This window comes from Cynara cardunculus (genome assembly GCF_001531365.2).
Source record: "Cynara cardunculus var. scolymus isolate 2C chromosome LG 7, CcrdV1, whole genome shotgun sequence".
Lineage (NCBI taxonomy): Eukaryota > Viridiplantae > Streptophyta > Magnoliopsida > Asterales > Asteraceae > Cynara > Cynara cardunculus.
The window spans coordinates 858,829-872,735 of NC_037534.1; the positions used below are offsets into that span (position 1 = coordinate 858,829).

At 30.3% G+C, this 13,907-nt stretch overlaps 2 protein-coding genes across 2 annotated transcripts; both read left to right on the plus strand.

Annotated features, from left to right (window-relative positions):
- The first annotated feature begins 3,766 nt into the window (after window positions 1–3,766).
- Window positions 3,767–4,742, plus strand: LOC112515873. Its single transcript, XM_025122825.1, has one exon. The coding sequence runs from the start codon at window positions 3,819–3,821 to the stop codon at window positions 4,608–4,610; it is 792 nt and encodes a 263-aa protein (XP_024978593.1). The 5' UTR covers window positions 3,767–3,818; the 3' UTR covers window positions 4,611–4,742.
- A 7,800-nt stretch (window positions 4,743–12,542) lies between these two features.
- LOC112515623 lies at window positions 12,543–13,352 on the plus strand. Its single transcript, XM_025122528.1, has one exon. The coding sequence runs from the start codon at window positions 12,543–12,545 to the stop codon at window positions 13,350–13,352; it is 810 nt and encodes a 269-aa protein (XP_024978296.1).
- Window positions 13,353–13,907: the final 555 nt, after the last annotated feature.

Sequence of the window (13,907 nt, forward strand, 5' to 3'; positions counted from 1 at the left end):
TAAAATAAATTTTATCAATAATCTTTTTTTTTAATTTAAGTACATTTTTGTAAATGTAAGTAGTTTTTTTTTATAAATGTAAGTATTTTTTTGGTATATTTGTTTCATTTTATAGATTTAAGTACTTTTTTTGTTCAAAAAATCTTTAGAGACTTAATTGTTCAAAATATGAAAGTCCATTGGTTTTTTTGCAGATTTTTTTTCTTTATTATTTTACTACATTAACCAGTTTTATAGGTCATAAAAATGTATCTAACGGTTTTAGAAAGTCCAATAAGTTATTTAACAAGTTTTAGAATGTCAAAGAACTTAATCATTCCAAACATTAAAGTCCATTGGTTTTTTTAGACTTTTTCTTTTTCATAATTTATGTATCTTTTGAACATAGGGACAGATTTATCAGGATCGAACAGTAACATGAACCATAACTATCTGTTTTGGAAACATATGCTTCCAGTTAAAGCCTCCGATTACTCATAAAAAGACACCAAAAACTTCTTATACATACTAGGCTATTAACTGACCGTTAAAACAAAGTCTTAAAACGACCTTTAACTTACTAGTTTCTGCCCAAAGCTAGTTACTTCGACTTTGCTATGTTTTTGCTTAAAGGAAACACAAAAACTCACGTTATTTGTTGTCACGTGCTCAGATTTTATTCTAAATTTTGAAAGAACTGATTTAGATGATGATAGATATTTCTGATTTATCATTTATTCCAACAAGTAACTGATAAATGGTCTCAGACATGAGATCCTACTCCAACTCGGCAACTCCTGTGAAATACTAGGATAGTTATTAGGAGTGGTTGAAAATTGAGACGGATAATTTGATCTGAAACCGAAAAAAACTAAGGGGTCGTTTACCAACTGTCAATCGGGTTAAGTGCTTACCGGAAAAATTCAACACCATCAAATACTTACGGGGTAAAAATTTAGTCCACCAGAAGGGTATCATATGCAACAATTTACCCGATAAGTGTTAACCGTGATAAGAGTCGTTGTCATCACTTACTGGGTAAGATTCTCAGTTCTTGTCTTCGATCTTACCGGATAAGATTTTTGATCCTTGTCATATTGATTCAGTAAGGTAATGTAACTTGGTAAAAGATTACCCGAATAAACATTTAATAAACGGCCCCTAATACAAAAACTGAAAACCAAAAAAACTATGTATTCACGAGTTGGTTCGTTTTTGAAGGTATTGCCCGGCACAGACCGTGTATATATAAATTGAATATATTTATTTAATATTAAATATTTACATTATTACTTATTTATCAACCTAAATCTAAAAAAAGAAAAATTTGGTATGAAGTTGTGAAGGAGTTCAGATACCCAAATATCCACATCATATAAATTCAGATAACTGTAAACCGAATTGCAGATAATAACCTTATTCTGGTTAAGTTCAGATACCCAAATATCCACATCATATGATACAGTTAATCAAACTGAACCGTGATCAACCCCACTAATTATCCGGTATTCCCTTTAGGTCCCGTTAGGTTTGCAGAAATGGAATAGATTTTGGGGGATTTGGATTTCAAATCCATTCCAATCCCATTGTGGTTTGTTGGATTATCCGAATTTGAAATCTTAGAATTTAATTGAAATTCTATAAACATAGGATTTTGAAATCCTTAGTGGATGCTCGGGATTTCACATGATTTCATAAGATTGTATGAAATAAGGTTTTAAAAATGTTAAAAAAATATTTGTTTTGTAATAATCGATTAATAAAAATGTAATTTAATAATTATTTTTATAAATTATTTATAGTAATGGAATCCAATTCCATTTCAAACCCTACTAACCAAACACACAAATGATTTTAAATCCATTCCGATCTAAATCCCTCCAAATCTAGATCTTTAGCTTGAATTCCATAATTACAAAACAAGTCCTCATCTTTTTAGTATTGTCTATTAAACCCTTAAACTAGCACTTTCACCATCTTACAACTTTAGTCCCTTTCTTTTAACATTTTTAAAAAATAAACCCAAAAGTACAATTATTAATGTACACGAGATTTGTTAAATCAAATAAACAATCGATGTTTGGTACTAGATATGAAACTTCGTGCATAAATCCATTTCATTCGTCAAAAACGTGTTCCTATAATTTTAATATAATAATAATTGCTTAATTTAATTATTTGTTATTAAAAAATCAATTTATTTAACAAGCTAATATTTGTCTTTTTAGTTACATAAAATATTATTTTTATTTTATAAATTAATTATTTAAATTAAAAGACAATTGAATATCAGATGTGACAAGTGAAACTTCTTCTGAATACAAGGAAACTGTGTCATAAGTTTTCGTTTAGCTGTTTTTTTAAATAAATTATATTTAATTATTTAAATAGTTGTTAAGGGAGCTTCAACGTTTCGTATGAGAAGCGAAACTTCCTTCTTATGTAAATAATATAAATTTATTATTTATCTGATACGTCACAAGCATGTTGTCATAGTTGAATAACATGTTCTTATGTTGGTGATTTACGATATGTTTATATATATATATATATATAGAGAGTTGAGTTCACGTGAAATGAGTCTGTTTTCGTGAGACTCATGAGACCATAAAATAAAAATGAATCTTCACAACAGTTTATTGTGAAGGTAAGAAAAACAACGAACTTTCACAGCAAAAATATTGTGAAGTTTTACCTTCACAAACCTTTGTTGCTGTGAAAGTTCGGTATTATTTAAGTGGTTTCATGAAAATAAACTAGTATCACATGATTCACCAAAGAGGTAGATTCTCGTTATTTTACAAATCAAATAATTCGTAGAAACTTACAAAACAGTTATTATTTGTTGTTTCATGTACGAAACAACAAGTGTGAAAATGATGTGTTTATATAGTGTTGTTTCTTATGTGAAACGTTCTCACACACAAGAATAATTCTGAATATTTCGCATATGAAACAATACTATATAAATACATCATTTTCACACTTGTTTCACGTATGAAACAACACATGAAAATTGTTCTATGAATTTGTATGATTTATTGAGTTTGTAAATTTATATGCATCTATAATTGTATACGCGACAAAAATGTTTACGATTATGATATACAGATGATTTAACAGTATGTTTGTTAATCTTTATTGCTTAATGTTGTGTTCTCGAGTTTTTTTTACTAAGAAAAAGAAATGGAAAGGACAGAAAAGTATTGGAAAAAGAAAAGATCCTGTATTTTCGAGTTTTTACTTCATTTATCAGACATGTTTTAAGACCGTGAGTCCAGGTATGAACACAATAGACAATATCTGGTACGGTTAGTTTGAGATGTTAAAAATGTATCAGAGTCAGGAACTCGACTGGTGTGTCAGCGGTGATGCTAAGCCCACACGGGGTGGATTGTAAGATCACACATTAATTGAGGAGGGGAACAAAAGTTTTCTTCCAAATGACTGGATACCTCATCTTTCACTTTCAGATGCGTTTAATAAAACTGATAATATCTGATACAATTAATCTGAAATAAAGTTTTTTTTTTTAAGTGTAACAAGAAGAAATTTAACTATTATTTATTTTAAAAAAGTTATGAAGAATAGGTGTGGTAGTACAACTATGAAATGCACGTGAGTACGTGATCTAAACCTAAGCTATAATGTAAGCATAGTCACGTGCAAATTCCACCTTCGGGAATAAGCTCACGTGACCAAGTGAACCATCCCAATCATCGTGAGTCCACCACCTATAAATACCTCTGCTGCAAAAAATACTCCAATTTCAAATCAAACTACCAAGCCATTTCTCCATCTAACAAACCTAAAACCCTTTTCTAATTACAAAAACCGAAATGGAAATGCAACTGGAAGTTGACGAGTTAGGGTTTTCTCCTAGCTTTAACTGCTACTTTTCCGATAGTTTGACCTCCACCACCGCCACGGCGGCCGCTAAAGTCAGCCGTGAATTCATGCAGGAACAGGCAGCTCAGTTTCGTGAATTTAGTGATGTTGATGAAGAGGATTTTGAGTTCTCCTTGGTGCTCGACGACGAAGAAGTTTCAGGTAAGCAAATCTCTGTTCAACGCTCACCGACGACGGCCGATGTAGATTTTCCGGTTGGAGAAACCGATACTGCTTCTTCTGTTCATATTCAGATACAGAAGTTGTTTGTTAATGGTGGAGAAGCGTCTTCGTTTTCTTCAACATCCGAATCGGAAGAATCGGACGATAGACCTTCTGGAAGCTTCTGTATATGGAGGCCAAAGTCCTACGTCGTTTCATCAACTATTACAAAATGTAAGAAGAGTAGTTCTGCTGGATCTGGATCTGGATCACGACGGTGGAGGAGAATTCTGGATTTGCTGCGGCGGAGCAACAGCGAAGGGAAGGAGTCGATGTTCTTATTGCGATCTAAAAAAATCAAGTCCTCTAAACAAAATCGGAAGGTTAGCCCGGTGGAGGTGACCAGAGTCGCCGGAAAATTGAAGGAGGGATCATCGCCGTCGTTCCACGGACTATTTTATGCACAAAAAAGAGCAGAAAAGGAAGGCCATAAGATGAAATCGTTTCTACCGTACAGGCAAGATCTTCTAGGGTTCTTTGTTAATATCCATCGAATCGGGCACAAGAAATCAACATTCTAAATTATGAAATTCAAATTTGATTCATCTAATATATCCACTACAGATTATATTGTAATCATATATATGTTTTCAAATTCAGTCTAGATGTACGTACGAATTCTCATTCTTGCAATAAAATACAAATTGTTTATCTATTGCTATGCGTTGCTTGTGAAATTGCAATATTCATGCATTGTTGTTATGAAATGTTAAAAGAGGTATCAAAGTTCACACTATCATATGTGAACAATACATAAAAATGGTTTGTAGGTTATCATGTGTGAACAATACATAAAAACAGTTTGTAGGTTTGTATGATTTTTAAGTTTTGGAAATGATTATGTATCTATATTCTATAGTAATGTGTCAATAATACTAGTATATTGATAATCGACTTGGGATCACATGAGACAATGCTGTTTTCGTGAGACACGATTTTTACACTTGAAACTTCACAGTAAAACACCGTGAAGGTAATCTTTATAATGTTTTTGCTGTAAAGATTCGACTTTTCTATACCATCACAACATTTTGCTGTGAAATTTCAAGTGTAAAAGTCGTATCTCATAAAAACGGCATTGTCTCACGTAAACTCAACCCTTGATAATCCGAAAGTCATATATCGTACAAAAAACCGTGCATCTTATCAACAAAAGTTTGGGTTTAGCTTAATTGGGAATTAGATTGAGTTTTTAGTCTTTTAGTATGCCACCTCTTTTTAAGTCAAGACCGCTAGAGATGAGATAGCAGGGGTGTTAAAAAAATCGTTGGACCATTCAAAACAATGAAACAAAATCAAACCAGATCGTTTTTAGGGGTCTGACGGTTCGGTCATGTCCGGAAATAGTTAAACCGTCCTGGTCTGTAGTTTGAACGCTTTTTTTGATCAGTTTAGACCAAACTGACCGTCAAAATACACATGTACTAATTAATTTAGCTTGCATGTTGTAGACTAATTTTCGTGCCCAATTAAAGAAAATCGTTCAAGACATGTGAAGTTTTTATTTTTCACTTCTCAATTGACTGCATTCCCAAAATCAACAAAATTCGATGTTTATCCAAAATCCTTCAAAAATCAGAATTTGAAGTTCCTAACCGTTCTTCAACTTGTTCGATATTCATCCAAAAATTTGAAATCCATCAAAAATCAGAATTTAAAGTTCCTAACTGTTCTTCAACTTGTTCGATATTTATCCAAAATTCTAACTATTGTTAATGGACTCGTTTAGTTTTTTTTTCTCTCTCACTGTTTTTCTTATAATTTTAGAGATAAATGTTTATTTTATAATTCGGGTATAGATTTTTTAATAATGCGATATTGTAGAAATTTTATTTTTGGAGATTTGACCGGTTTAGTTATTTACTATCAAACCGTTCGGTATAGAAAAGTTGTAAACCCCATTGCAGTTTGGTTTATGGTTTTAGCGGTTAAACTACCCAAACCGACCACGAACACCCCTAGGAGATAGTCCATTCTGTTCTCGAGGTCCCTTCAGGGTTGGTCGAGATATACAAAAGTAACCCGAGCATCTACGGTTAAAATAAAAGAAGTATGTATTTATGTTTTATATTAAACAAGAGTAATCAACATTTTGGGAGGATTTGCAATAGGGTTGGGGAATAGGATGTATATCTCTGTTCAAGGATAGAGATGTCATTTCCATTTCCATGAAAACCTTTGAAAATAAGTTACATACAAGAGAGTGTATGCTAAAAGGGAAGAAAAACAATACCATATACATAAAATAGATTAAATGAACAAGGAAATCTATATTATATTATAAAGTATTTGACAAAAGCTCTTAAAAACCATTTTTTTATACATGAAGTATTGTTTATTGATGTATATTACTTAAAATTCAAGATTACAAGTAAATTGWGCGTAAGTACAACTTATTAAAACTCTACGTTTGAATTTGTGTAACTAAATACAGATAAACATAATCAAATAGAGGACAAACATCTCATTTTAAAATATAAAAAAATCTAAAATATACTTAGGATAATTATTGAATTCTAACAAAATAATAAATAATTATCTTTATAAAAAATTACATTATTAAACGTAAACTAAATTATAATAAAAAAATTGGATTAAAAAATTACACAAAAGAAGAAAATTTTTAAATAGTTAATTTGATACTAATATCGATATATTTCTGTCAAATATTTATGATATTTTTAAATTTGTAGTTTATTCAAAAATAAAAGGGCAAAATGCACAAAATAGCAATCTACTTTCATAAATTTCTTTATTATATCATTGTACTTCCAGTTTTTCTTATTATAGCAATGTATTTTCAAACTATTTTTCATTAAGACATTGTACTTTAAAAAATTTACCCATTATAACATTGGATAACCTTTTGATTTAAATTTACCCATTATACCAGGTTTCCATGCCACCTCATTGTCCATATAGGTTGTCCACATATACTACAATGATGTGACTTTCTTACTACATCATTGTACTTTTAAATTTATTTTATTATAGCATATACTAGTTCTTATTAAACATTGTATTTTTAATTTTAATATTTAGATATTTTACATGTTATTTAATAAATATATTAAATGAAGTAAAAAAAATTATTCATTAATATACCAGTATCAATAAAACTAGTAGAACACAACTTATTTCGTTAATATTTTTTTTTAAAAATATGTGTTTTCTGAAAAAAGAAAATAAGAATTGTTTATTTTTTTACCAAAAAATATTATCTTTTAAAGAATATATTATATTTGTTCAAAAAGTTTTACTTGATGCATAAATTTGTTAAATTAATTTGATTTTTTTGAATTATTTATTAATATAACAATATTAAAAAATTGTAGATCACAATTTATTTCGTTAACAATTTAAAGATAATTTTAAAAGATATGTATTTATTTGAACAACATAAAGTAAGAAGTGTTACTTTTTTTACAAACAAAATATATCTCGAAAATAATGTTTTATATTTATTTAAGAAATATTTTATTCTTAAATATTTAATTTGCATTCAACTTAATAAGAAAAAGTAAAAAAAAAATTAGATTATAGCAATGAAAAATGAAAATAACTAATAATAATTTGAAATAGATTTTTGTTTTTATTTTTATTTTAGTTAAGTCATCAAAATGATGTGTCATCCACATCACCCCATTAAAAACACATAAGCAAAAAAAGTCAAGGGTTAACCGGTTTAAAAGGTAACAAGTTAGTCATTGCTATTATGGGTAGATTTTTTAAAGTACAATACCTTAATAAAAAATAATTTGAAAGTACACTGCTGTAATAAAGAAAAACAAAAGTAGAATGCTATAATAAGAAATTTTATGAAAGTAGGTTGCTATATCATGCATTTAACCCAAAATAAAAACATTATCGCTCTTTCAAAATCATATAAGACCATATTATAACACTGATTGAGATAAATAATAAAACAAAATATTAAAATCAAGATATATCTCGCTTCATTGCATGAGTACCATTCTGATAATAATAAACAAGAAAAAATAAAATTTAAGAATATGAGAAGAAACAAAATACACTAATAAAGAAAAGACGTAAAAAAAAATAAAAAGGGTTAGTTAAATTCACTTTTATTTATTAATTCTTGTTCTCTGACACATCAACATCCTATATGCATGATTTGACCTGATTTTAACATAAAATGAGTACATATAGCATTCCTCAAATAAAAGAAAGTAGGCAACCGTTCTTATCCTAACTCTCATCGTTGTTGTTGCGTCGTTTTCGCCCTAGTAATCATACGAGTGGTGTGGAGAGAACTACGATGTTAACGAAAACCCCTACCACTATTGTTGGAGAAAGACAAGTAGGCAACCATCGTTATCCTGTTTCCGATGCATTGTTGTTGTTGCATCGTCTTAGCTCTACTGATCATATGAGTGGTATGGAGAGAACAGATTTGAAACCCCTACTACCATTGTTCGAGAAGTCGAGTAGGCAACCATCGTTTTACTAACTTCCATCGTTGTTGTTGCATCGTCTCCACTCTATTGATCATATGAGTGGTACAGAGAGAACAACAATGTGAACTGAGACCCGTATACCGTCGTTGAGGAGGGCAAGTGGGCAACCGTCGTTATCCTAACTCCTGTCATTGTTTTTGCATTGTTTTCGATCTACTGATTATATGAGTGGTATCGAGAGCACAACAATGAGTTCTTAGAATCTACAATTTAACATATTAAAGACAAGATAATTTGATAACCACTAACTTGTTATATCAATTCAAATTCACATACAATACTTTAGCTTAATCTATATTATATTATAAAATATTTGGCAAAAACTCTTAAAAACCAATTTTTATGCACGGAATACTGTTTATCGATGCATATTACTTAAAATTCAAGATTACAAATACATGTGCGTGAGTACATCTTATTAAAGCTCCATGTTTGAATTCGTGTAACTACTTGCAGATAAACATAATCAAATACACGATAAATATCATTTTGAATATAACAAATCTAAAATATTTAATTAGGATAGTAATTGAGTTATAACAAAACAATTAATTATTATCTTAAAATTTATTCTGTTAAACCAAAAATAAATTAGTTTGTTATTAAACTTCAATCAAATTATAATAAAAATTGAATTAAAAAAATTACACAAAAATGATAACTTGTAAATAGTTAATTTGATACTAATATCGATTAATTTTTTTAAAGTTTTTATAATATCTTCAAATTTATATTTTATTAAAAAATAAAAACATTTTTGTTTTCTTAAAACCGTATGAAATCGCATTATAACATCGTTAGAGCCAAAATATAAAACGAAACATTAAAATCAAGATATATCTCGCTGCATTGCGCAAATACCCTTTTAGTGTATATATATATACACCCACACACACCCACACACAAAATGATGGATCGTGTAAGAATAAGAGTTAATGTGAGAAGAATATAAGAACAACTTTTTATCATAGTCAACCACATTTAATATTAAATCATACACAGGCAACTTTCGGTACAACCTAAGTCACAAATTAAGTCACTGCATTATCACATGTAATAAATATGTTTTTTTTTTTTTTTTTTGTAAAAATGTACATGTTATCGTTTGAACCTCCACACACATAATCAAGAATCACAAGAAGTTAGAAACTAATGAGAACCCATTTAGAAATATTCGTTTTACATCCTTTTCTATTATCAAACGTTAGGATCTAAGTATTTGTTTCACAAGATGTTAGATTCACATGTATTTGTTTCCCAATGTGAAACTTTTTAACGTGTGTTTTTTGTTCTATAATATGAAAGAAAACAACTTTCACATATATTATTTTTCTTAATGCAAGTGAACACAAACATACACAGAAATAGTGTCTTAAATCATATAAAAAAGATTTTGATATATATTTTTATGGGTTTGTAACATTTTTACGGATCTCAATATATATACATATATATATATATATATATATATATATGGTTGGATTCCCGTGAGAAGAAAAGTTATGGTGAAAAGCGTAAGAAAAAATATTCACTTTTGAATCAATCCTAATTGAATATCAACACTAATGAGGTGCACTGAGGTACACTGAATCAATTATCTTCTAAAAACACAATCAGTGAATGGACGTGAGACTAAAAGTAATCAAGAGTTCAAATCTCTTATATTTTCACCATAAATTTCTTTTTTACATGATCTTTCGCATATATACGCGAAAGATTGTGTGAGAAAGAAAGTGTATACACACACACAAAAGAACGGTACTCGTACAATACAACAAGATACATCTCGATTTTAATGTTTAATTAATTTATTTTTGTCTCAGTCTATGTTATAATACGGTTTTATATGATTTTGAGAAAATGATAATGTTTTTATTTTTGAATAAAAATATAAATATGAAGATATCATAAAATTTTGAAAAACGAATACTGATATTAGTACCAAACTAATTACTTAAAAATATCCTTTTTTTTACATTTTTTTAATTCATTTTTTATTATTGGTTTAATAATATAATTTTTTATAGAGATAACAATTAAGTATTTTGTTAGAACTCAACAATTATCCTAAACATTTTAGATTTTTTATATTTAAACTGAGATTTTTATCATGTATTTGATTATGTTTATATGTAGTTAGTTACACGAATTCAAACATGAAACTTTCTCAATTCTACTAATTAATCAATTAGCGTTTTATGATATTATGATTATAAAAGACGTCAAATTATAGAATCAATACATAAATCGCATTTTTATGTAAATATGAATGTTATATAACCTCTTTTATTGTAGCCGTGGATACTTATAAACAACATTCACATGTTTAGTTGCCACACAAAATTGATTTAATTTTTGTGATATTAAGATAAATAAAATTAAATAATAGACTTGAGATCACGTGAGACCAACCTGTTTTGGTAAAACCATTTTTTACACTTGAAGATTCACAGACATTCACAGTGTTTTTGCTGTAAAGATTCGTTTTTTTTACATTAACAGCGTTTTGTTGTGAAGTTTAAAGTGTAAAAAAGTGGTCTCACGAAAACAAGCTGGTCTCACGTAAACCCAACCCTAAATAAACATATACATCGTAAGCACGGGTAAAAAATGTTATTAGAGCATCTCCAACATATTTTCTATAACTTATTTAAATTAAAAGACCAAAATTTCTAAACATGTAGTCTTTGGCCTCCAAGGAGGCCAGAGGTTTAAAACTCACCAAATGTGAGGATGATGTGTGAATTTTTTTGTTGCATTTGCTGTATATAAATATTTTATACTTAAAAAAAAGAGTCACATTTACCTCTAATATATTCTCTATTTTTAGATTTTAAAATTTATTGTATTATTAAAATATTATATAAATTTATCATTTTAATACACGTTTTAAAAAGAATGTCTATAAAATAATAATAATAATTCAATATTATTAGTGGAAACGAATAAACGATGTTTTTCGTCTTTATAATTTTATATAAATTACAACTTTTTCTTTGTTGTTGTTGGAACTGTAGTTTTCGTTCATATCGTTTGCAATTTATTACCATTTAAGTATCAAGTGACAAAACATCAGTGAATTGTCAATCGAAATGACGAAAACAACAACACATAGCAAATCATAAGGGCGAAAAAGATGAATTATAAATAGGTGTGTAAACAAGTCKAGTTTTAACGAGCTATTAGAGCTCGAGCTTAATAATTCTCGAGTTTGAGTCGATCTCGAAAACAAAACAAAACTCGTTTAACTTAAGGACTCGAACTTGATAAAACCAATGTTCGACCCAGCTCGTTCGAAAACTCGATTAAATTATTCGAGTCGAACTGATCCAAGTCAATCCATTCAATCATATACTTTTTCGAGCCAAACATGCCCATATGTTTATAAATAATACAAGAAAAATATAAAAATTATCAAGTTCGAACCAATAAACAAGTTAATCGATCACGACTACAAGCCCATAAACGAGCATCGAGCTCGAGCTCTACATTGAAAAAGTCACGCGAATCTAGTTCCACCTTGGTATAATTTTTCCGAACCAAGATCCAATAACCTAATACTCGACTCTGCTAGACCCTAAATTTATAAATTATTGGGGATGAAAATCGTCAATTCATCATTATTATAGGGGAAAAATAGCGATTTCAAAAAACTATAGGGACTAAAAACGTAATTTACTAAAAATGTACCAATAGCAATAAATATTTTTCCATATTTTCTGACCTGTTGACCGAGTAGGACCGGTTCAGTAAAGAGTAGGTACAACCATCACAGCACGTTGTACAATGACTAGTTTGACGATGACGTCATGATGACGTTTGCAAGCGCGTGGTTATTTTGTCTTCTAGAAATAGTCCTGACGCGCTAAAAAACGCATCCCCCACCTATAAATACCTCCTCCTACAGAAAGACCTGCATTTCACATCAAACCCTTTTATCCATCTTTCAAAGATCCAAAGAAATAGAGAGAAAAAATGCAACTCACCGGAGAAATCAACGACATAACGGTGTCTCCGAGCTTCAATTGCTACTCTTCCGATAGTTTGACGGCCAAGGCGGCCGCCAAAGTCAGCCGTGAAGTTGAGCAGGAACGGATTGATGAATTTCAGGAATTTAGTGAGGTTGATGAAGAGGATTTCGAGTTTTCCTTGGAGTTCGCCGGCGAAGAATTTTCAGCGGAAGAGCTCGCTCTCGCCGGTCGGTTACTTTTTCCGATTTTCAACAGCGATCTAGTAACGAAGGATGAGGTAGATCGTGTAGTTAAGGAAGTAGATGATGAGCATGATGTTGATTCTCTCATCATTCCGTTACATAAGTTGTTCGTCGATGATAGCGATGAATCTAGGTCATCGTCTTCGTCGTCAGAAGTGGATGATTTGGAAGATAGGCCTTCTGGAACATTCTGTGTGTCGTGGCGTAAGGCTAACGCTGGATCGCCAACTCTTGCTAAGAAGAGTAGGTCTACTGGATCTGGTTCGAGAACCTGGAAAATTAAGGATTTGCTTCGCCGGAGCAACAGCACAGGGTCAGAGACGGTGTTCTTTTTGTGTCCTAAGAGAGTCGAGGCTTCAAACAGGAAACGGTACGGCAAGTCCCGCGAAGTTCGCAAAGTCACCGGAAAGTCGAAAACGGCGTCATCTCCGTCGTTTCACGAACTATTTTACGTTCAAAAAAGAGCAGAACAGAAAGGAGAAAAGATGAAATCGTATCTACCCTACAGGCAAGATCTCCTAGGATTTTCCGTCAAAGTTAACGGAAGTGGAAATAAGAAGTTGCCATTCTAAATCATCAAAGTCGAATTCCTGTGATCTAAAAGATATATTACTTATTATCATTGTAATCTATGTCATACAAGTTCCATTGATGTCTTCAATCTTCATATCTTCCGATAACATCTTCATCTGTTTTTGCATTTCCCTGCGTTGACTAATTACCGGATTTCCCGCCGGTTTTTGGGGGTCTTCCCTCCATGTTCTGTAATTCGTCCACGCCATTGAATTTTACAGAAAAAAACTGTGAACAAGGTCGTTGAGGTACATTCATTTATAATCATGGTTAAATTCCAATTAAATAAAATGTATTATGATCATCATTTTTTGGTGCATACAATAAAGTATCTCAAAAAAAAATTGTAGTTTTTTTCAAAATAGATTTCTTGTTATGAATATAATACCTTTTTCAATTGAATCGAAGATATATTATGTTTTCTAAAATCAAGTTTTTGAAGATAGGTTTCCGAAAGGCCATTGGATAAAAAGTGTAACAACTTACGTTAGGGTTGTTTGTTTACCTTTTAATAGTTCGATTAAGAGCTAGCTTCAGGATCATTAAAGATCCGA

Bases quoted from the DNA above. Each gene is read 5' to 3' on its own strand.
- LOC112515873 (XM_025122825.1), top strand. From the start codon at position 3,819: ATGGAAATGCAACTGGAAGTTGACGAGTTAGGGTTTTCTCCTAGCTTT.
- LOC112515623 (XM_025122528.1), top strand. From the start codon at position 12,543: ATGCAACTCACCGGAGAAATCAACGACATAACGGTGTCTCCGAGCTTC.